The following is a 23,658-nucleotide window of genomic DNA, read 5'->3' as shown; positions in this document are numbered from 1 at the left end:
GGGTCAAATCCCAGCCAGGTCACACCAAAGACTTTTAAAAATGGGACCCAATGCCCCCCTGCTTGACACTCACCTTTAAAGGGTTGGATTGGGGGGGGGGGGGGGGGGGGGGTGTTAAAACACCAAATGGTTCCCAAGGCTCACCTCTCCCCACAAGGATGGGTCAAATCTGGAGATGTAATTTGACCAGCATGTGATGATGACTAATGGGACTTTTAATTTTTGTCAAAGGTCTAAGTTATTTTCCTATTGTGGTTGTAAAGTTAGTTTATGATTTAAAGATTAACAGACAGGAAACTGTTGAGTTTAGACATTCAAAAAAGGATTTCCTTTATTTTTTTGTATTTTGCCTGTTCTTTGCATTACACTCTGTTTATTGAAGTCAGGCCTAAATTCACAAACCATCATAGTCACATCTGCAACTATTGCATAAATACAAAGCAACATTTAGGTAATGATCAAAACATGTGACACAAAAGAGGATACAATACGCAATGGCAAGGGGTGAGAAATGCAAACATTCACGGCAAAGAAACAAAGAAAAAGGTCGACTCACTTTTCAAAATCTATTTTTTCCTGTCACCTTTGGTTTAATAAGTTGCAATCTCTCACAACAGCTTAAATCGAGAGGATGGAGCGACAGCAGACTTTACCAAGAAGCTGAACTAACATGTACCATGAATGGTGGCTGGACATCAAACGCTTTGAGAAATGAACGAACAAACAAGGCGTCAAAAAACAGACATTGGACTAGTGACTCCGGGTTTCACCCCGACAATGAATGTGTCTCATCTGCCCAGAAAAAAAAACACCCAAAAAAAATAAAACACAATAAAAAGCACGAGATTTTAGGCATCCAGATGAGGTACTAAATCCCATGCAACAATCTAAGTAAACTTTCCACTGTCGTGATTGGTTCTTTCCTCACAGGAACAGTGTTTCTGTGCAACGTGTCTTCATCAAGATTGAAAGAATAATTAACAAAATCCACCAAAAAAAAAAAGGAGAAAAATATACAGAAATGCTCTTAATAAGGTTTTTAAACAATAAATATGTAGAATAAATTCAAACACACACACACACAGAGTTCTCAGTTCAATCAGTCTGGTGAACATTAAAACAACTATCCACCTGTTAAACCTTGGTGCATGTAGTTCAGACTTGCCTAGAGCAAGTCTCCCTTTAAAAAAGCTTCATAAACAATCTTATTTCAAGCAAGGATACTGCGTTTAGTTAGAAATGTTTTCATAAATGTGCAGTGCTTAATAATAAGGATATACGCTGTATATTATTACATAATCTCTGAAGATAATTTTTATTGGCTTTGTCCCTGTCTCTTCAAAACACTCAAACAGAAGCTGAACTGTTAAAACAACTGGAAAAACATCAAAAAGGTCAATTTGGAAGTGTGCTTTTGTCAGTGCCCACACTGAAGGGATAGAAAGTGTTGTTTTAAATAAATGCTGGTATATTTCCTTTAACTTGTCTTTTTTATAACAACCACATGCATTTACATCAGTGATCAAGATGACTTTATTTTTTATTACATTTGAAACTCAAAACAAATCAAAGGGTTTTTGCATTCGTAAATCTTTATTCCAACCCCCGTCTCAGGGAGGTCCGAGTAAAGTGTTAGTGTGTACGCCAGCGGAGCCGTTTGGTAGCTTTGGGTGGTGTGAGTGGAGGGCTTGTGGTTCCTCGTCCTCTCGTGAAGGCCTTCACAGTTTGCCCGAGTCAGGAAAACTAAAAGGTGAACCAGAAAAAACTGAAAAAGAAAGAAGTGAGGAGGACGAGGAGGAGCCCTGCCCCCTCGTAGATATCCTCCGTTTGTTTCAGTTTTGTCACTCGTCATCGTCGTCTTCCTCCTCTTCGCCATCAGACAAAGACGCGCAGGGGCGGATCTGCCGGTAGCCTTCCAGCCACTTCTCCACCATCTGAGTGACGAGTGGGTGGTTGCGGCGACGGGAGCTTTTCTGCAGGGCCACCAGGACGCCGCCCTCTGTTACGCAGCAGTCCAGCCACTCCCGCAGCAGCTTCTCCTGTTGTTCTTCATTACCCATCTAAAGAAGAAAAAACAACCTTGTCAACTAAAATGGAGAGGAAGAGCTACACTCACATGGAGGAGCATCTTACTTCCTGTGCCGAGAGGAAGTGAATGTGTAGCAGCTTCCTCTCGCTGTCGACCAGCGGCAGGAAGGTGACCGTCTCGTCATCGTCCGTGTTGAGGTTGGCGCCCGCGCCGCGATTGTCGAAGCCGTCGTTCTCCATGGCCACCAGTGCTGAGAAGTGACCTCGTGTGTAGCCCAGAGCGATGGGGCTCTTCCAGCAGAAACTTTGTTCCCACAAAAGGGGCAAGTACACACCTAAAGGAGGCAGGAGCATGGACAATGTTTGATCATTCCCTCAAAAATACCTAAATTTACAAGATCTAGTTACCATTTGTTTATGCACACTAACCACATCATACCTCACTTCTGAACATATTACTGGCATAAACACCAACTCAAAATGAATAAACGTGTGGCTTCTCTATCTGCAGGGATTTGCATTTATAGGCTCATTCAGCCCATTTAGGGGCAACGATTGAAAGTTTAAAGAGCAAGTCACCCCCAAATAAACAATTTTTTTCTGATAAACTATATAAATGCGTGTCTAATCATGCTGCAGACACATGTAGTCAATAGTTTTGCACTTTAGTGCATTTTAGTTAAAATTTAAAATTTCTGCCTGAAACTGTCAGTGTTGTACCGTTGTCAGGTAAAAACTCTTGACTGCATTTGAATTTAAATCTGCCATCGCCATTGGCTAAGAGGTATGCTATGATGTAAACTGGTAGATTATGATGTCACAATGTCGTGAGTGTGTGTATTTGTAGTGGCTCCACCCTCTCCGTCTGCTAGGCAACAGCATTTGTTGCATTTTTCAAACATGAAGTGGGAGTGAAGTACGCTTCTTGTAAGGGGTGACTTGCTCTTTAACTAAAACATGAATCATGCAGATATTTTCTCTGACATCAAAGGAGGAGAAGAGAAAACCAGGGACACAAATACTTTAAGTAGGAGTACTCAAGATCTGGATGCAGTGCTGGCTCCTGTAACTCATTAATTCCTCCGCCGCAGACACTGACTGTTTAGCATTCCCCATGATAACCACTGAGTCTGTACTGGGATTATTTAGTCACCCTTTAACTTATAAATCCTCCCCTCCTCCATCGTTTCCATCTGGGCACTGGCTTTCCCGGTGTTTTATCCCGACTCCTGGCAACATTAAATGACTGATCCATCACAACGACTTTACCACAAGTAGTTGGCTCTCACCGACGACTTACGGCAAGCCCTGTGCAGCTCAGCTCAGCAGGCAAATTGAATCCAGACAGTTTTTATTGCTAGTCTTGACGGTAGACTTCCCTCTCTGTTTGAAGAACTGTTTTACTTAAGATTCTGATGGTTTTAAATAGGTCCAGTAGTATCTGGATGTTTGTGGGATGGCTTTCTGCATCATAAATCCATGCAGAATGTACCGTTTTACCACAATATCACATTTTGTTGCAATGCTTGTGCTGTTTTTGGTCCAAATCTCTAATGAAATGCATTAAATCGACATGCACAGTCAGTGACAAGTACTGATGAATCAGTTATGTTAGATATGTCAGCTATGCAGACACATGTAGGCTGCAGCCATTTCACAAAGGACGTCTAGTTGTTCCACACCCAATGGAATAGCACAAACGCTGCACTGATCAATGTGTGAGCAAAACGTCGTCGGCTCAAATGATCAAGCACTCGCTCACCTTGAAAACGGGTGTACCCGAGCGTTTCGCCGCGGAAACTTTTGTAATACTTCACTCCGTAAACGATTATGGGCCTACGGAGTATGTGTGCAAGAACGAAGATGTGGGTCTGCTCCAAACTTGATCCTGGCTGCAGAATGAAAACACAAGAGATAAACAAAATGTTTCTTTTAAATGAAAAAAAGAGAGATTCTGAGAGATCAGAGGTGGGGGAAACAGAAAACATTCCTGATTGTTGCTACGTTGCCTCAGCGCTAACACAATTCGTGAGCTTTCAAACCCAAATTTAGTACAACCTGCTCAATGCTTAGTCAGTGAGGTCACTCAGAACAGTGTTATGGCACAATATGCACGTTCTCCCAGAGTGTATCATAACAAAAGCTGTATGGGTTTGTGAACAATTCGGGCATCGTTAGCATACATCTTAAGCATAAACAGCTCCATTCCTCCATGCTAATGTGAGGGTTGGCATTCGTTCACAGGTACCTGGCTGGCGAGGGACAGGATGAAAGCCCAGTCCTCCTGCCACTGCTCTTCCCGAAGGGAAAAGTGCAGACCAAAGCTCTGGGAATACCACGACTCCCACTCCTTCCAGCGGATGTAAAACCTGCACAAACAAACTGTTTAGTCTCACACATTACTCGGTGTGTGTGCAGATTGTTGACTGAGTTCCCTGCTGTGGTTTAAGTTGGACGGTGGTTGCTTTTAAATTATTTCTGAAAAGTCATTTTCTTTATGACAATTCCACAGTTTGTTACAAACCGGCGTGAGTCACACTGGGCTTATGCATATTCATGTGTTGTGGTCTTCTTGTTTCATTTGGAGGTTGTAGCTTCGTTTTTATGTGGAGGGTGACCGGAGAAAGCCTGGTTTTAATTTTCATCTACCCGTCACAACTTGAAGCGTGCTCAATTTTTGCAACTTGCATGCAAACATGAATCCTCTGAATCACTTAGAATAAACTTTTAAGAAAAACTTTCAACAGTCTGTTTGCATCTTTCTCATAGAAATGAAAGAAAATGACAGAAGTACTAAACCCCTGATCATAGATCTTTGTTTTGTCAGCCGAACACAGTTTGAATAAACCCAAGGCTGGATGTACGGCTTCAACACAATAACTTATTAGTTGTCAGTCTGCTGGCCTCACCAGTGGGAGCAGTCGTGCAAACTGTCATGGAGGGTCTTGCGAAGCACAGAGTCCTTGTCATAGATGCCCCAAGTAGCTTGCAGCACTGAGTCAAGGAGACAGTCCCCGGCTGTCCGGTTCCACAGCGCGTAAAGTCGACTGTCCAACCTGGTCCCGAGCTCCAGGGACCAGTTGATTATGGGGGACTCTTCCTCAAGTTCTGCTCGGGATTAAAAAAACAAACTTTAGGTGCCGTTTGACTGTATAATTTACTGGTTTTACTTTTAACCATAAAAACAGGTTTTGTTCTAATCTCTTAACAAGAAAAGGCGTTTGGCTCATTTTTACATCTGTGAAGCTTGAGAAGGTATTTCTGTTTTTACAGTCTGATATTTGACTCACTGAAATGACTCAACAGCAAGCACAGATTGGTAATAACTAAAGAAAAAAGAGGTGCTCTTAATTGTCTTTTGCATGTGTGTGTCTGTAGGATGAATGCTGCTACGGTCTCTCAGTGAGGATCAGAAACATCCCTGGAACTCAATTAGGCTGATTAGCAAAGATGCCACCGGTACACACGGTGAAGGCAGGCTGCCTGGCTGAGTGACAAGCTGCTCAGCAAAAAGTCATGTTGGCAGGAAGGAACATACAAGTAATACAACACCGCCAGTGTGGGGCCGCCTCCTTGTTTACGTGCACAGGTTGTGAAAGGGCTTCGTTTGTTTGCCTAGCAACGAGCTGGATATGCAACCTGCAACGAAAAGTCATGCAGGTAAATAATTCACCTTTTTGCACATCTCGGTCCAGAACCTCGTCAAACAACTTTTCCTGGACTGCAGGTGGCAGATCCTCAATGTCTAAAACAACAACAAAACGGGATAACAGATTAATGCAACTCAAAGGAATAACAATGCATGTTTTAAAGATGTGGGTCAAAATACTACATGTATGCACAGCTGGCAGACATGTGTGTTTACTGTGAAGAGCCAGAGGTAGCCTTAATATTCTGGCAGGCAGATGCAAACAACTGCAGTATTATGCATCCTCACCATGTAAGAAACTAGCAGTTTCGTTTGCCACGAGAAAACAAAACGGGCATTCTGAAGCACAATGGGGATGCCTGAGGGAAATGGCTGGAGAATGCGTTTCTTCAGCTGCATTGTTTAAGCTTCACTCTGTCAGCCTCTTGAGTTCTTGCAAAGATTTCCATGAATGTTTCTCTTGCTTTGTTATCAGTTTGGACAAAGAGAGCAGCTGCTGACCTGCAGGGAGGGTGAAGGTGACTAGATCGGTGAGAAAGTAGCAGGTGAAGTCGCCCTTGCGTTGGTGAAGGGAAGCCGCTACCTCCCGGCGAATCTGCTCGGTCAGCTCTGGACAAACCATGGCTGGGATACATTTGGCTGCCTGCTGAGACACCTGCAGGGAGGACAGGAAATATATCCAGAAAGATGGATTAAAAGTGTTTAAAACTGTATTTTCTATGATATCCATATCAAATCAGCTGCTTCAGTTGCCCAAAATAAGTCATTTTGCTTTGATAAGGTCAACATTTGATATGCAAATAAATGTGCTTAGATGAGAAGGTCAAAACATAATTTAAAAATCCAGACACAAACATAAACAAGTGAATTGTCTTGCAGTTTGAAAAAAAAATCAGGGAAATTCTGGGAGGACTTTATGTTTTCCTAGTTAAATGAGAGCCTCAGTCCCAAGAAGGATTTCTCAGTTTCGGAGTGAATTTACGCAAATGAGCTAAATGTGAAAATAAGCCTAATTTAATGTTCCTCTTATCAAATCTGTACGGCTGCCAGGACAAAAAAAAAAAAGAGCAGTGATCAGTTTCTTTGTTTGGCGTTCATGCAAATGCGAGCTTGGAAGCGTTTTAGGACATGATTTTATAGTTACTCACTGACCCCCTTGTGGAAGAAACTAGGGCAGTAACAGAGTGGGAGGAGAGGTGTATAAACAGATAATCTGGGATCACTGCTGACAGCAAGGACACTGCAATCAACTTTACAGCATGCATATAGTAGGCAGAAACAAACAGGCACACAAGACCCACATTTTATGTCAAACAATCAAAATCAAAATATAAAACAGAACAAAAACAACTCTAATATGCAATCAAATTGGAGATCAACAAAAGCTATGCACCAGGATTTTCTTTATGCATAAAACATTTTTGTGGCGATTCCTTTCAACTTCACCAGTTAAGATGAAATATGCATACTTGTCTTAACTATAACCTACCAACACATGCTTTCATAAACTTCTATAGAGCTTCAGTGCTTTGCTACAGTGTAAACAAAACTCAAAAAGCCCATAATTAATGGCAGATGATTTGTGAAAAAGCAACAATGTGGCACTTGTCTGCACGGACCTCCGTGAGTAACACCGCCAGCATGTCCTGTCTCTGGAAACGGATGGCGAGGTGAACCAGCGTGAAACCGTCGTCAAACGCTGAGGGTCTGTTTAACAGCCGCACTTCGTCTGATGTCAGCTGACGTGCTATGTCTCCTTCGGATGATTTGTAAGCTTCCACAGCGGCCAGGTCACCTTCCACAACACCTTTTGCACAAGGAGGGGAAATGAATAAAAACTGCATTAGTTAAAAAGTCAACAAACATTAACAAAAACAATCGTCAGCGATCAGACGGCTTTATCTCTGGCAGCTGTTACAGCTTCGAGACTCAGCTGTTTTGAAGTCTGGAGGGAAGAAAAACAATAGGGTGTCGGTACATTGTAATCTGCCAATTGTTCTTTTTCTCCTTTCAGATCTAAGCACGAAGACTGAGGGATGTTTTTGGATCAGACAACTGGAGCCGTTCTCTTTTCTGTCCTTCTGAAACTCACGTTTGATGCCCACACAGAAGTGAAGCTAACCTTGAAGAGAAATGTTTACTGTTGTGCCGAGCTAAACAAGAAAGGTTTCAAGAACTAATCCCAACTTGATCAAAAACCAGCTGCACCGTGAACCACGGTGGGATAGTTTCAGGAGAACAAACTGTTATGACAACTATTAGGACAAAAACTGATCAAACACAAAAGAGGAAACTGGTTTCAACGCCTCCCAGCTAAACAAACACCCTCTTCCCATTTCCAGCTTATACAGTAAATGCCCGTGTGATACCCTCTCACACGTTTGACAGCATCAAATATGAGCTTTTGTTCTCACGTCAAAAGACCACACACAAAGCTCGGCTGCGTGAGCGAGAACCAGAGAGACGCGGAGTGGGTGGAAGCACTCGCTGTGCCATGTAGAGCTTGCTGGCACTGAGCGAGACGAGGAGACCAACTACACAATAGTGGTGTGATGGAGTTCGCGAGGCTTTCCACAAAATGCTCCATTAGTGTGGGCGTGCCTTCAGCCCTCCAGTGAGTACTGTACTTATAATCCTTCACCCAACATAAAAGGCAGTAATACACAGAGATGTTCACTTAAAGATAGGCTGATGAGGGAAGATGGATGGGAGTAAGTGATTGTGGTTTTCCTCCTACACACGGCAGAAGTTGCTTTAATAATCTGGACAGAAGTTGACTCAGAAACACACACAGCGAGACGCTGAGGTGTGCTCAACCTGCTGAACCAGATGCTTCAGGAGAGCAGACGCTCACGGATTTAAAAGTGTATTAAACGACTCATCTATTATTCTTCTATTAGTGTGGCTGTAACCTATAAAGGAAGTGGGTCAACTCACTCAATCAATCCCAGCAGACTAACCGTTGCATATTTGAACAAATGATCAATTAGGAATATTTTTGTAAATTAATAAATGTAAAATTTGTGTCCAAATATTTTCCCAATTTATTTCTCTTTAAAGGGGCATTATGGAAGTTTGACAGCCAAAACATGTATAGAAATAATAAATGTCTTCTTCATACATTCTCCTGCAGTGCCCTGGTCCTGTAGAATGAGCCCTGGCATTTTTACTGTGATTGCCTGTTTTTCTGTAAAATCACAGAAAAAGAGAGATGCTCGGGTCGAGCAGGCTGCTTCATGCGCGTTCACGCTCAGGCATAGCCCGTAGCATTTGCTATCCGTAGCTTTAGAAGCAGAGAGAGAGGTAGTGCCAACTCAGCGACTTTGTCGCTGTTCCTAACGCCTAGTGATGAACCTAGCTACATTTCTGAGGACCCTTAGCTACTTTCTTCTAGATATTTCCTGCAAATTAGCAACAAAAGCCATTTTCACTCCGGACCGTTCTTTGAACGTTGTTTCAGGTGTCATCAAGGATATATATGTTACAGATACAAAAGATGTCACTGGTGCTATAGCTCACCTAGTAAAACAGCGGACTCTCGTGCAGAAGATCTGGGTTCGATTCTGGATGTAAACATAGTTTATTTAGAGTTTATTTTTTACATTAATGGTATTTTTTTTTACAGTAAGATGCCCAAATTTTTATTTGCGACTCGCCAAATGGCATTGAATTCAGAGATAAAAAAAAGATGTGGGTTCAACTTTCATTTTGGAACAATTTTTCAAGCAAGGGAAGGGAATGATCTGAGCATGCAGGAGGACTGACCCATCATAAAACTTTGTCGGCTGTGCTGAAGAGAAAGGTACAGAACCAAATTATTTAATTAATTAGCTGCACGTTCTCCTGTCCTCTGTCCTCCGGGCCACACACACACACTGGACTGTCTCAGCTGTTATTTTCGTTAAGGAGTGTGCACGTACGGCATGCGCGCCTCGTGCACGAGCCTACTATTGAAGCTGCCGTTACGCTTTTGGCCTGAGGGGGAAATCACGAGCATAAAAATCCAAAACTCAGTAAAGTCCCTTTAAGTTTGGTAACCAGAAAGTCACAGAAAAAAGAAAAATCTCACGAGTTTTTTTTACACAACTTCTTAAAACAGAATTCCACCTTAAAACCACAAAGAACATTATTCTTGAAATAAATAAAGTTTCCAACTTTATTGTTTTCCAAATTTAAAGGAGTTGTAAAATTAGTTAACTAATTTTGTTTTTCTAAGCCATAAAATCACTTTAATGGCTATTGCCAGCTTTGGATCAGAGCCAGATGATTCTAGATGACAAAAGAGATGAGTCATACACAGTACAGGTGCTGGCCAGTAAATTAGAATATCATCAAAAGGTTGAAAATATTTCAGTAATTCCATTCAAAACGTGAAACTTGTACATTATATTCATGCAATGCACACAGACCAATGTATTTCCAATGTTCATTACATTTAAATTTGATATTCATAAGTGACAACTAATGAAAACTCCAAATTTGGTATCTCAAAAAATTAGAATATTCTGAAAAGGCTGAATATAGAAGACACCTGCTGCCACTCTAATCAGCTGATTTACTCAAAACACCTGCAAAGGCCTTTAAAAGGTCCCTCAGTCTTGTTTTGAAGGCACCACAATCATGGGGAAGACTTCTGACTTAACAGCTGTCCAAAAGACAATCATTGACACCTTGCACAAGGAGGGCAAGACACAAAAGGTGATTGCTAAAGAAGCTGGCTGTTCGCAGAGCTCTGTGTCCAAGCACATTAACAGACAGGCGAAGGGACGGAAAAAATGTGGTAGAAAAAAGTGTACAAGCTCTAGGGATAACCGCACCCTGCAGAGAATTGTGACGACAAACCCATTCAAAAATGTGGGGGAGATCCACAAAGAGTGGACTGCAGCTGGAGTCAGCGCTTCAAGAACCACCACGAGGAGACTCATGAAAGACATGGGATTCAGGTGTCGCATTCCGTGTGTCAAGCCACTCTTGAACATGAAACAGCGCAAGAAGCGTCTCGCCTGGGCCAAGGACAAAAAGGACTGGACTGATGCTGAGTGGTCCAAAGTTATGTTTTCTGATGAAAGCAAGTTCTGCATTTCCTTTGGAAATCAAGGACCCAGAGTCTGGAGGAAGAGCGGAGAAGCACAGAATCCACGTTGCATGAGGTCCAGTGTAAAGTTTCCACCGTCAGTGATGGTGTGGGGTGCCATGTCATCTGCCGGTGTTGGCCCACTCTGTTTCCTGAGGTCCAGGGTCAATGCAGCCGTCTACCAGGAAGTTTTAGAGCACTTCATGCTTCCTGCTGCTGACCAACTTTATGGGGATGCAGACTTCACCTTTCAACAGGACTTGGCACCTGCACACAGTGCCAAAACCACCAGCACCTGGTTCAAGGACCATGGTATCCCTGTCCTTGATTGGCCAGCAAACTCGCCTGACCTTAACCCCATAGAAAATCTATGGGGTATTGTGAAGCGGAGGATGCAATACGCTAGACCCAACAATGCAGAGGAGCTGAAGACGACTATCAGAGCAACCTGGGCTCTCATAACACCTGAGCAGTGCCACAGACTGATCGAGTCCATGCCACGCCGCATTACTGCAGTTATTGAGGCAAAAGGAGCCCCGACTAAGTATTGAGTGCTATACATGCACATTCTTTTCATGTTCATTCTTTTCAGTTGGCCAACATTAGAGAAACAAACATTTTTTCATTGGCCTTTAGAATATTCTAATTTTCTGAGATACGAGATTTGATGTTTTCATTGGTTGTCACCTATAAATATCAAAATTAAACGTAATAAACATCGGAAATACATTGGTTTGTGTGCATTGCATGAATATAATGTACAAGTTTCACGTTTTGAATGGAATTACTGAAATATTTTCAACCTTTTGATGATATTCTAATTTACTGGCCAGCACCTGTAAGTTGCTAATAGATAACTACATTTTTATATCTGGTGTTAGCACTCGGGTGTTATACGGTAGGGAGAACTTACTACACTTATTACAGTAATAGGCCTCTACTGTGAAGAAAGTTTGGTTGTTTGCCGTCTTGCTGTTATAGTTCAGAACGACGGATTAAAGAAAGTAAACCACCACAACTGACTCATAATTCTCTTCACACATATATTTCACTGTAATATCGAGTTGTTGGTAATTGAAAAAGTAGCTTGGGATATTTTTAGAGCCGCCTATTTGTTTCCAATTCACTATTAGCAGCCTAGTGAACTAGACCAAATTCTTGCTGTGCAAAGAATGGTCTAGGCACGCTCCATTGGAACCTCAGCAGCTCCTACCAGGACTCTGGCTAGCCAATCACAGCTCTCTAGAGGGGTTTCAAACACACAAAGAGCTGTGATTGGTCCATAATGGTGGGTCAATCATAGTGCTCTATCTGCTTAGTGAACAAATCACAGAGCTTTATCCGCTTTGTGGGCCAATCAGGGCACTCTATATGCCTGGTGGGTGGGACGATGCAACAGAGTGAAACAAGAGTTTGTCACATTCATTGTCCAGTGGAATGCGGAGATCATTTGAAAGACAACGGTAGAACCCGCCCCACAACCGAGAGCCGTCAATGGAGCGTGGCCAGACTAAATAATACATTTATTTAGTCTGGCTTGCCAGGCTACACTATTAGCATTGTTAGGTCAACATTAGCCTTAGTCTGCTTCACCAGATATTAGAGTAAAACCAAAAGATGGCATGGCATCTTAGGGGTATAGGAAATAACTTCTGGGTCGTTCCTGTGTACTGGCTTTGGTTCTTTAAACAACTCTGGAGCTTATTTCCTGCTGGTGCCCAATTAAAAATGCCTGCTATTCTGCGTTAGCTCGCCAGAGACACGGCAACTTCACAAACTCACAGCGTGTAAAAGTAACTACCGGTACATCCTGTTTTCGTTTTTTCGAAAAGAGAAAAACTTACAACCTCCCAGTAAGCTAGGAATAAAATCTGTTTCAGTATACAGTGCATCCAGAAAGTATTCATAGTGCTTTACTTTTTCCACTTTTTTGTTTATGTTACAGCCTCATTCCCAAATGGATTAAATTCATTTTACCCATTAAATTCAACACACACACCATAATGATAATATGAAAAAAGTGTCTTTGAAGTTGTTGCAAATTTTTAAAAATAAAAAACTTGAGAAATCACATGTACATAAGTATTCACAGCCTTTACTCAGTACTTTGTTGATGCACCTTTGGCAGCAATTACAGCCTCAAGTCATTTTGAATATGATGCCACAAGCTTGCCACACCTATCTTTGGGCAGTTTTGCCCATTCCTCTTTGCAGTACCTCTTGAGCTCTATCAAGTTGGATGGAAAGCGTTGGTGCACAGCCATTTTCAGATCTCTCCAGAGATGTTCAATGGGGTTCAGGTCTGGGCTCTGGCTGGGCCACTCAAGGACATTCACTGAGTTGTTCTGTAGCCACTCCGATATTTTGGCTGTGTGCTTAGGGTCATTGTCCTGCTGAAAGGAGAACTGTCGTCCCAGTCTAAAGTCAAGAGCGCTTTGGAGCAGGTTTTCATCCAGGATGTCTCTGTACATTTCTGCAGTCATCTTTCCTTCTATCCTGACTAGTCTTCCAGTTCCTGCCGCTGAAAAACATCCCCACAGCATGATGTTGCCACCACCATGCTTCACTGTGGGGATGGTATTAGCCTGGTGATGAGCACTGCCTGATTTTCTCCAAACACAACGCCTGGCATTCACTCCAAAGAGTTCAATTTTTGTCTCATCAGACCAGAACATTTTCTTTCTCATGGCCTGAGAGTCGCTAAGGTGCCTTTTAGCAAACTCCAGGTGGGCTGCCATGTGTCTTTTACAAAGGAGAGGCTTCCGTCTGGTCACTCTACCATACAGGCCTGATTGGTGGATTGCTGCGGAGATGGTTGTCCTTCTGGAAGGTTCTCCTCTCTCCACAGATGACTGCTAGAGCTCTGACAAAGTGACCATCGGGTTATTGGTCACCTCCCTAACCAAGGCCCTTCTCCCCGTTCACTCAGCTTAGAAGGCCGGCCAGCTCTAGGTGATTCCAAACTTCTTCCACTGAAATTTTTCTGTAACCTTCCCCAGCCTTGTGCCTCAAGACAATCCTGTCTCTGAGGTCTACATTCAATTCCTTTGTCTTCATGCATGGTTTGTGCTTTGACATGCACTGTCAACCCAATGACCTTATATAGACAGGTGTGTGCCTTTCCAAATCATGTCCAATCAACTTACTTTACCACAGGTGGTGTGGACTCCAATTAATCTACTGAAACGCCTCAAAGAGGATCACTGGAAACAGAATGCACCTCAGCTCAATTCTGAGCTTCATATGTCAAAGGCTGTGAATACTTATGTACATATGATTTCTCAAGTTTTTTATTTTTGATATATTTGCAACAACTTCAAAGACAGTTTTTTTCACATTATCATTATCATTTTATGGGCAAAGTGAATTTAATCCATTTTGGAATGAGGCTGTAACATAAACAAAAAAGTGGAATAAGTGAAGCACTATGAATACTTTCTGGATGCACTGTAACAGTCCTTCCAACATGGTTGAGACATTAGGCTGTTTAGATATTATTTCAAATTATTTTGTTTTTGGCACTACAGCAAGTTAGACAAACTTCCAAAAATACAAGCCATGCTTTTAACATTTTTACTGCAACATTGTTTATTATTTATTGTGGAAATAAGCTTAGAGAAAAGCAGACTGATCTCACCAATACCATAATTTTACAGGTTTTAAACACTTGTTTAATTAATACATTTTCAGTGGTCTCTAGTGGAAATGACTGCCTTGTAAGTCGTACTTGGGAGGGAGGGTGAAAACTTATATGCACCTGAATCAGGAAGTACAATTCAAATGGCGGAGAAAGTAGCTTCGGACAACTGGATTTGGAGTCTTATTTCCTGATATTTGAACCTCTCACCTAGGATTGGCTAACAGAAACAGACACTGACTTTGTTTGCTCTGCAACGTTGATGTTTTATCTCCACAAATAACACAATCCTGGAGAAGTTCTGCTGTGTGGTGCAGTTGCTAATGATAACAGTTAGCTTCTACTAATTGAGGCATTCTCTGCGGTTTCCTGGATGCTAAACCAACAACAGCCTTTCCCGTCGTGAGTCAAGATGGGTGAGTCCATGAATGTGACAGCTTGACGTAGATCTGTCAGGCTTTTCAAATCCTAGAGTATCACCGTCTATTTTCTATCAGAAGCTAAAGCAGGAGATAGGTGTAGGAAACTATTTTCATGTTCAGCCTGCATGAAGAACTCAGAGTGACTGATTATCATCATAAATAATAACTAAAAATGTTTTTGTTACTGTTCCTCAACTTCAAAAAAATTGTTTATTTCTTGGTGGGTTTGACTTGTCAGCTGAAATGTGGAAAGCTGCTATAGACCCACCTCTTCTCAATCATGTAAGCAAAACACAAGCTCCAGAAAACTCCTGCATACATTTCCAGAAAAATGAGAGACTAATAAACCAAAAGAACATCAGATCTCTGCAGAGCTTTAAAGAACATATTTTAATATTCATAAAGCCATGCCCTCAAACATGGCATTGCACAAACTAAAATCCTGCTGGTGCGTCAAGTGTTCTAGATTGTTTGTGTGCATTTTAACTAGTTTTATTGATAATAAACAACCTTCAAGGACAACGTTCCAATAGGTTTATGCATGTTTGGTGAAGCTGACTTTCTAGACATATTTTTCATTTTGGTTTGACAGATTAGTGTGAGGAAGTGCAATTTGTGTTTAAAAAAAAACTCCTTGCTACTATCACTCAGAAAAAGCAGGACATGGGTTTGTTTGGTGTTGCACGTTTCCACTGTGTTCACAGAGGCTTCCTTTGACAGTGCATGTTTCCTTTCACACTCCTAAAGAGGAGACTGCGGGGTCCCACTGAAGCAGGACACTGCATGTGCGTGCACCCATTTAATCCTTGCTTTGTTTGATAGGAAGACAATAACCACTGAAAAATCAACCTTTCCAGGCTTCTTCTGGTTGAAATGCACCTTTACGGTCATATGAAGTCTCAAGAGCTAATAAATGGCTGAAACACAAACATTTGCAAGCTGGGAAACGATGAATCATCCCAGTTAAATGTAAGTAAAGCAGCAGCTGTTGGGTTGTGTTTAAGGGTCAAACACAGAGTAGTAGCAAAGATAAGTGCTGTTGTCCTTCACACTTTTTCACTTTAATTTCCATGAATCACGCCTTCTTAGTACAGCAGGTTGGACCGCAAACATGAGCATCCATGGGAGTTCACAGTGTATCAACACTTTCTATGGCTGTTGTTCAATACACACTTGCAAAATCCGAGAGGCCAAATCACTCGATCAGCCATGAGAATTGTGTTTTTAATGCGGATTGTGTTTATGTTGACACTCCCAAAACACACCGGCTCTGTAATAGGTTTAACAAAGCATCCCATTTGGATTAAGGGTAGACCAATATATCGGTTGGCCGATACGTACCATCGTTAATACGTCGGCCGATATTTGTCCTCAGTAAGGCCAATATAGAGTTGAGCACATCCTGGGGCGGCCCGGTGCTGTTGCAGAACTTAACTAATAACACCTGCATAATAAATACTCTAAATTATCGTATTTTCCGAACTAGAAGACGCTACTTTTTCCCCACGCTTTGAACGCGGCTTATAATGAGGTGTGCGGCTTTAAAAGGATGGATGCTGGAAAGGAGTGCTATGGAAAGCGCCCCGGAGGATTTTTTCACAGTAAAACAGCGCTGCGTGCAGGGTCCGAAATTTAATTTTTTACTCACCGGCCAAGTTGGCCGGTAGATGATGAAAATCTACCGGCCAAGCATATCTTCTACCGGCCAAAATTCTAAATGATTTAGATCTACCTAAAGCATGTTATTCTATATTATGTTGATTCCAAACAGAGTGACAAAATAATTAAAACATCAATTAATAAGAAAAACAACTCTTTTGTCATTTTTACTATTTATTTATTTATTTTTAGAGATGTTTTTATGAACTCTTTCATTGAAATCTAGTCAGACTCCTTGTTTTCTCTGTCCATGAAGTCTGGCCTCCTGCTTCTGACACCGTCTTTGTGCCAAAGCATTACAGCCTCATTTGGGTCATAGTCCTTGATCTCTGGAGAACACAGCTGCACCATGAGAATATCTGAAAGTGTCAGGGCTAGGGTTGTCACGGTAACCGGTGTAGCGGTAAACCCCGGTAAAGAAGTTGACAATAATAACCGTCTTGTTTTAAAAAAAAAATTTATTTCTCGGTGGATTACCGTGGCTGTGGTGTAGGCGCGGTGACCCTTACCAGCCACCGTATCATCTGCTGAAGTTGCCGGCGGCACATGCGCACTTTGTTGTTTTTTTACGACCAAAACTTTCTTTAAGCTAAAGCTGAAATAATGGCAGGAGGAGACGGCAGCACTCAGGTCATTTATTATCCCTCAAAGAAGACAAAGCCGGAAGTACGGGCATTTTTTGGATATTTGAAGAATGCAGAGGGACAGTTGTCTGTGAAAGGCAGCAACGCTACGTGGCCATCATAATGTAGCCATTGTCTCACGACTCCGCCATCTCCGGTTCGCCACTTTTCACAAAATCTTCTGGTTGCCACTGGTCCTGGTGGTTTTTTCTTCCAGTTCGACGAGTTTTCTTTTGGAAGGCTGGCTGACTACAGTTAAAAACCGCCACATTTCACCGCTAGTTTTAACACGAAGCTAATTGCTAACTTGATAAACTAATTGAATGGGATAGGTGGAAATGACGTTGGATGCGGCGTTCACGTTTCGCGTACGTTTGTGTACGTTGCATGCAGGCGGGAGGAGTATCAGAAATCCATGGAAGATGACTGATAAACATAACTAATTTGGTGCAAACATTTACTCGCCAGGTGGCAGGTAGAGCTCAAAAATTTACTCGCCAAATGGAGCAATTTGCTCGCATTTGGCGTGTGGCGAGTGTTATTTTCGGACTCTGGCTGCGTGTTTTCGCCGCTTCACCCCGGGATGATGACAGCAACACGGAGAGCGACACTGACAAACTACGTTTTCAATTCAGTAGATATCTGCGGCTTTTAGCCCAATGCGGCTTATATTGAGGTGCGCTCTAAAGTCCGGAAATTACGGTAACTTTATTTGGGTGTTTGACTTTAACACTGAGTGGTGCACAAAGTTAAGATTTAACAGTTGGTTCAATTCAGAGTTCAAAATCTGATTCAGCGTCAGAAATATCGTATCAAATGATGTTATTAGTGACACTTCAACATGAAAATAAGGTGGGAAATGTCTAGATATCGGCCATCGGCTGACCATGTCTCCTACATCTCTGTATCAGCAATAGAAAAACCAATTTCAGTCGACCTCTGATTTGGATTAGCACTAAAATCTATTTAAATGCTTCAGATGATTAATTTTGCATCTATAGATACAGAAAAAGGAAATGCTGCACAGTGACATCCCAGTATTTTATTGCTGAACTATTTCCTTGTAAAGACAATCCTTTTGTTAATTTGCTGTCACGTTTAATTCAAGTTGAAGCTTAAATGTTGTTTACCAAAAGGATAATAATATTCTGAATCAACTTTCTTTCTGCACAAACTTCACACAAATTCCCACGACTATAATCCTGACAGATGGACCTGGAAAGGGACCAGCAATTGGTTAGTAATATTATAGAAGGTCTGGATTTCATTTCCTTCAGTAGACAACAAAGAATTTAACTAAAGACATTTTCCTTTAAATACATAGGAACGCTAAAATTTTAATATGCTAAACAGAAAAAAATAAATAAATAAAAAGTAAAATAAAAACAGAACAGCCACTTGTGTTGCAGACATGAGGGATTTCAACATGTCCCATGTGGAAATAAGCTGCCTTTACAATCAGGCGACAGACATTCACTTAAAAGATTGTAGCAGCAATAAAAGGATTGCAGTTATTTTTCACTATGAGAGCTTCAATAGGTTATCAAATAGTGTGACTGACAAATGTGTCCCGTCAGCAGAACACAGAATAATTGTCAGGGAGACTGATGGGAACTGGAGGTTTGACGGCTTCTGAACCCAACGTAGAGCTAAATGAGGAGAATGAAAAAGCTAGAGTAGTCTTGTGTTGTTTTTCCTCCAACTCTCCCCCACATCAGTGTGGGTGGCTAACTGTGCGGGGAACTTTCTACCGACTAACACAGGAAATCTAAACAGCATTTAAGCATCAGTAGGATATAAACTGGAGTCATCTGGATGTTGTTGTGAACAGTTTTCTAACTAATTATCCAGAAGATGATCGTTTACTGACTCAGGTGTAGAAAAAAAAAGAAAATGTTTTAAAAGCAGATTTTGTATTTAAACTTACCAACACACGCATTGAGGAACAGCCAGTCAGTCCGCCTCATCCTGTTCTTAATCTGCTTCAGTTTTTTAAAATCCACCTCAAGCTCCTCTTTGCTCCCAATCCCAGCTCCTGATGCCAATTCAATTCTCTGAAAGTCCATGTTCATGTCAGACTCCCGTTTTTCAGATGGAGGGGATCTCCTCTGGCTGCTGCTGCAGCCCACCACACCCGCTACCACACTCCCCACACCCTGCCCAACAGCACTCCTCCTGTTGTCCTTGTCCTGTTTGTTGACAGTCGAGGATGGCCGTTGACTCTCAGGCTCTGATGCATGTTTGATAGATTCAGTGAGAAGACTGTTGGGCCTGGGGTGATCACACACAACACACTTGACTGTCTTGACCCAGTTCTCGTAGGTGCAGGCCGAACAGGTCCAGTGGTGTGTGTGTGTGTTGAGCCTGTTGCGGTCGTTGTACTCCTCACAAGGGTCTGTGGTGGTAGCTGGGGGAGCAGGGCGGCATCCAGAGCCTGAAGTTTGGGGTGATTCTGTGGGGCTGTGAGGCTGCTGGGTATGGTGTCCATGATGGGTCACATGCTGCCCGTGTTGGTGCTGTTGAGCCTGCTGTCTCTGGCACAAACACTGGGTGCAACGGATAGCACGAGGCCAGTTTAGGTAGGTGCACATGTGACACGACCACTTGCTACTAGTCTCGGGTACATCAGCGATACGAACACGAGGCCGGGCGCTAGAGTCTGGACAAATCAGTAGGCTTGACCCACCCTGAGATGGACTGTTGCTGAGGCCTGCTGGGTCCCACTGATGCAGACTGGCATCCAAGGCAGGGCTGCTCTTAAAGGGCTCCTCAGTAATGATGGCACCCCCGCTGGGCCTCTGAGCGCAGCACATGGTGCACTTGATGGCTGACGGCCAGTTCTCGTATGTGCAGTATTCACAGGCCCACTTGGCAACCAGCTCGGTCATTGTCACGCTGCCACTGAAGGAGGCTTCCAGCCGTTCAGGGGGACCGTCAGCTTGGCAGATCCACTCTTAAGGAGATCACACAGCATGCAGGAAACTAGGGATGAGAAGAAATAAAAACTGAACAAGGAAATCGCTTCATGCTTAAAACAGAAAGACTGAACTCTAAGATAAACACTTCTGGGAGGTGAAAGAATGAGCAATCAGCAATCAAACAGAATACATTTTCTGCAACAACTTCAATGATTCTGGTTTTGCATTTCTCCAATAATGCAGAGAAACAGACTATTGTAATAGACCTTCTGGTACAGCGCAAACAAAATAAATCAGGAGGACTGTCCGCTCATGAATAGACATGAACCTGTAAGTTGTAGAACAAAATGCAAAAGTGTAAAACTGCAGCCTTAAATATGGGACATACCCATGATGCTTTAATTAAACTGTGACACTAACTTTCACTTTAAACACACACTGTAAGTTACAATACACGAGGAAAGCAACTGTGCCCTACAGCTGAGCTGGGTAATAAGAGACAAGGGTGGATGAAACCTGACACTCAGCAGGGAGGCGGGTGACTGGTTAAGACACTTACTGAAGCACTGAAATTATGGATGGATTATGAGAAGACAGCATCCCGGCACAGACATGAAAACAGCTCCCAACACCCCCTTTACTTACAAGAGTAGGACACCCAGAATGAAAAGGATCTCCTTCAAATTGTTTGATGCATTTAAGGGTAGCACCTCTAAATTGCCACTTTTCAAATCTGTTTGAAGATGTCTCTTCGTTGTTTTCCAATTATGTTACAGTTTGTCTTTTTTGCACATCTCTGAAACAAGTTTTGTGTCTCATTGGTCTTTTTTGGCATTGATTCCCAAAGTTAGGGTTAAAGGTGAGTTAAGTCACACATATCCACTTCCCCGGAACAATATGCAAGTGAATGGGTTTAAAAACACTATTTTCTAATCCCGCTTGTTATGTGCCATGCATTTCACATATGAAGTCTGTGAATTTTAAAGATGCATTTTGATGCCAAAAAAAAAAAAACCAACCGATTCACAATTTGCAGGAACTAGAAGTGAGCCACATAACAGCTGAGCTTCAGACGGCAGGTTTTGGGAGTCTTATTTCCTGATATTTGGACATCTAACCTCTGACTGGATAACAGCAACATGATTCTACCACTGGCTCAGTTTGCTCTGCAACACTGATGTTTCATCTCCAAAAATAGCACAAGCCTGGAGAAGTTCTGACATGTGGTGAAGTTACTAATGCTAACGGCTAGCTTCTACTAGCCGAGATGTTCTCTGCTGTTTCCTGCTTGGTAAAGCAACAACAGACTTCCTTGTCATGAGCCAAGACAGGTGAGTCCATGAATGTCAAGAGACAGTGTGATGTAGATCAGATAGGTGTAGACGACCATTTTCATGTTCAGCCTACTTGAGTAGAGGTCGACCAATATTTGATTTTCTATTGCAGATACCGATTTGTAGGAGACTTGGTCAGCTGACAGCCAATATGTACTGCCGATTTTTATGGGCTGAATTTCATGGCCGATATCTAGCCCTTTTCCACCTTATTTTCATGCTAAAATGTCGATGCACAAAATTTTAGAAGGTGAATAATTTTTGAACTCTGAATTGTTAAATCTTAACTGTGTACACTGCTCAGCGTTAAATTCAGACGCCTAAATAAAGTTAAATTAGAGCATTTATTATGCAGACATTATTAGTATATGTAAAAATACATGTATTTAAATTCTGCAACAGCATCAGGCTGCCAGAGAATGTGACCGACTTTTAAATCAGCTTTACCAAGTAAAACTATCAACCAATTCCGACATATAAAAAGGTAAATATCGCCCAATATATCGGTTTTACTCCCAACTCAGAGTGACAGATTTTCATCAGAAATAATATTTTAAAAATCTTTTTTCGGTGATTCACACCTTTAAAATCCAATTGTGGGTTGTGAAACACAAGGTCAAACAAATTAACTTATTACATAAAGAACTAAAACAGTAGCTTTAAAAGTATAAAAAATAATCTAATGGATGACCAGTCTGATCAATTGTTTAGTAGCAACGTTTTGAATAAACCAGCAACAGTTGAGGTCTGGGGTCTCTGAGGCTTTTATTTTGGAAACATTCGAGGGCCATTGATTTAATGTATGTAGATGCTCTTTCTGAATCTCTTGGGTCATTTTATCAGGATTTCGTGCCTTTAGTTGTACTTTTGGGGATGTTTTGTCCCTCTTCAATTCCTATTTTTTCCGTCGAGTTTTCGGGGGGGGACACTCAGGGCCCCCAGACTCTTGAGGGCCCCTTGGCACGAACCTTCCCTTGTTGCTTCTTGCTGTAATGCGGTCATAACCTAAATCTGATTTCAACCCAAAGCCTATTATTATCTGCACTAAAAATATAATGAAATGATTCAAACCTCGACACATCCTGAACATCGTTAATCAGAGACAAGCTAATGCAAACATAATAAAAAGTTAGCTCTACGCTCAAAGGGGAGTTACTGTTTACACCACGCCTCTAAGTTTACAAACACACTGTGTGGCATTTTACACACTTGTGACTGCTCTCGGGGCTGCCTGTTCGTTAAGATAACAAAATAGCATCTGCTTCATTCTAGAAAGTGAGGAAACTAACTGTTTTACGTGGAAATAAACTGACTGACCATAGGTATCCAGCTAGCTTGTGGTTGTTTTACAACGTTCGGCGGCTGTCAAAGAGAAAATAATAGCCAAGATAGCTACCTGCCTGCCTGCTTGCATTACGGGATTATTTTGTGTCCAGTAGACACTCGAAAGGTCATTATTACGTATACAAAACTGCGATGTAAACCTCACCTCTGCTTTGCTGGGTTTACTCTCCTCAGTCCCCCGCAGCGGCCAAAACAAATGGAGCTTCCCCCGCGTCGGAGAAACCCTCTCCAGTCTGAACTCTCTCACTTGGACGACACTAACCGCATATTTACTTCTTTGTGGCGCCTTTTAACTGGCAGTGGACGGTCCATATATGCCACCGAACCAGCAGCCCCCCCTCCCCAGTCCCGTCCCTCCGCCGCTTGGTTCCAACGCTTTAAATCATTTTAATCCGTTTTCCCGATTCCCAAACGCCAGGCTGACGGGCTTTAATGGCGGCGGCACAGGGGGGGAGGGAAGCAACCGAAGCAGGGTTGAAAAATACACTACAGGGGAGAGTAGAGGGCTCCGAGCCGTGTTACAGTCAGAGGCAGGATTTACCACCTGAATCTGCCAACTGCGCTGATTGGTCATTGCCAATGGATACACATACAAACAACCAATCAGATTTCACATTTCTTATTCCAAATGTTAAAAGACTGTGAATGTAAAACAGACGCAAATTAGACAGCCACGACAGCCAGAGCGTTTAAAGAATTTTTGTCTTGAATGGTTCACCTTGTTACACAAGCGTCTGCTTTTTATTTTAGCATTTCAAAACGTTGCATGTATGGCAAACAACCACGTGGTATCCCCTCGTAAGAGGTGAGAGGATGATGTCATTGTAAAAAATACTGCAGCAAGCAGTCTGCAGTAATGCACGGTAGCTGCTGGAGCAACAGTTCCCTCCTAGAGGTTACCATCTGATATTTGTTATGTTCTTGTGAGTTTATGGCAGGATCTGCAATTTCTTTACCCGTTTTCATCCTT

General features: G+C 42.2%; 1 protein-coding gene across 1 annotated transcript; it reads right to left on the bottom strand.

Annotated features, from left to right (window-relative positions):
- Nucleotides 1-300: 300 nt before the first annotated feature.
- zranb1b (zinc finger, RAN-binding domain containing 1b) lies at nucleotides 301-23,528 on the bottom strand. The gene is made up of 10 exons (XM_015944834.3): nucleotides 22,834-23,528; nucleotides 19,020-20,074; nucleotides 7,297-7,484; nucleotides 6,179-6,332; nucleotides 5,702-5,773; nucleotides 4,938-5,136; nucleotides 4,277-4,397; nucleotides 3,791-3,920; nucleotides 2,134-2,363; nucleotides 301-2,060 (listed from the first exon to the last, which is right to left on the bottom strand). Exons 2-10 carry the CDS (start codon nucleotides 19,978-19,980, stop codon nucleotides 1,842-1,844), a joined length of 2,274 nt encoding a protein of 757 aa, XP_015800320.3. The 5' UTR covers nucleotides 19,981-20,074; nucleotides 22,834-23,528; the 3' UTR covers nucleotides 301-1,841.
- Between the last annotated feature and the right edge of the window lie 130 nt (nucleotides 23,529-23,658).

The sequence above is a fragment of the Nothobranchius furzeri genome, chromosome 12, assembly GCF_043380555.1.
Source record: "Nothobranchius furzeri strain GRZ-AD chromosome 12, NfurGRZ-RIMD1, whole genome shotgun sequence".
Taxonomy (NCBI): Eukaryota; Metazoa; Chordata; class Actinopteri; order Cyprinodontiformes; family Nothobranchiidae; genus Nothobranchius; species Nothobranchius furzeri.
Note: the sequence above shows the minus strand (reverse complement) of the source record. Positions and strands in the feature narration are given on the sequence as shown.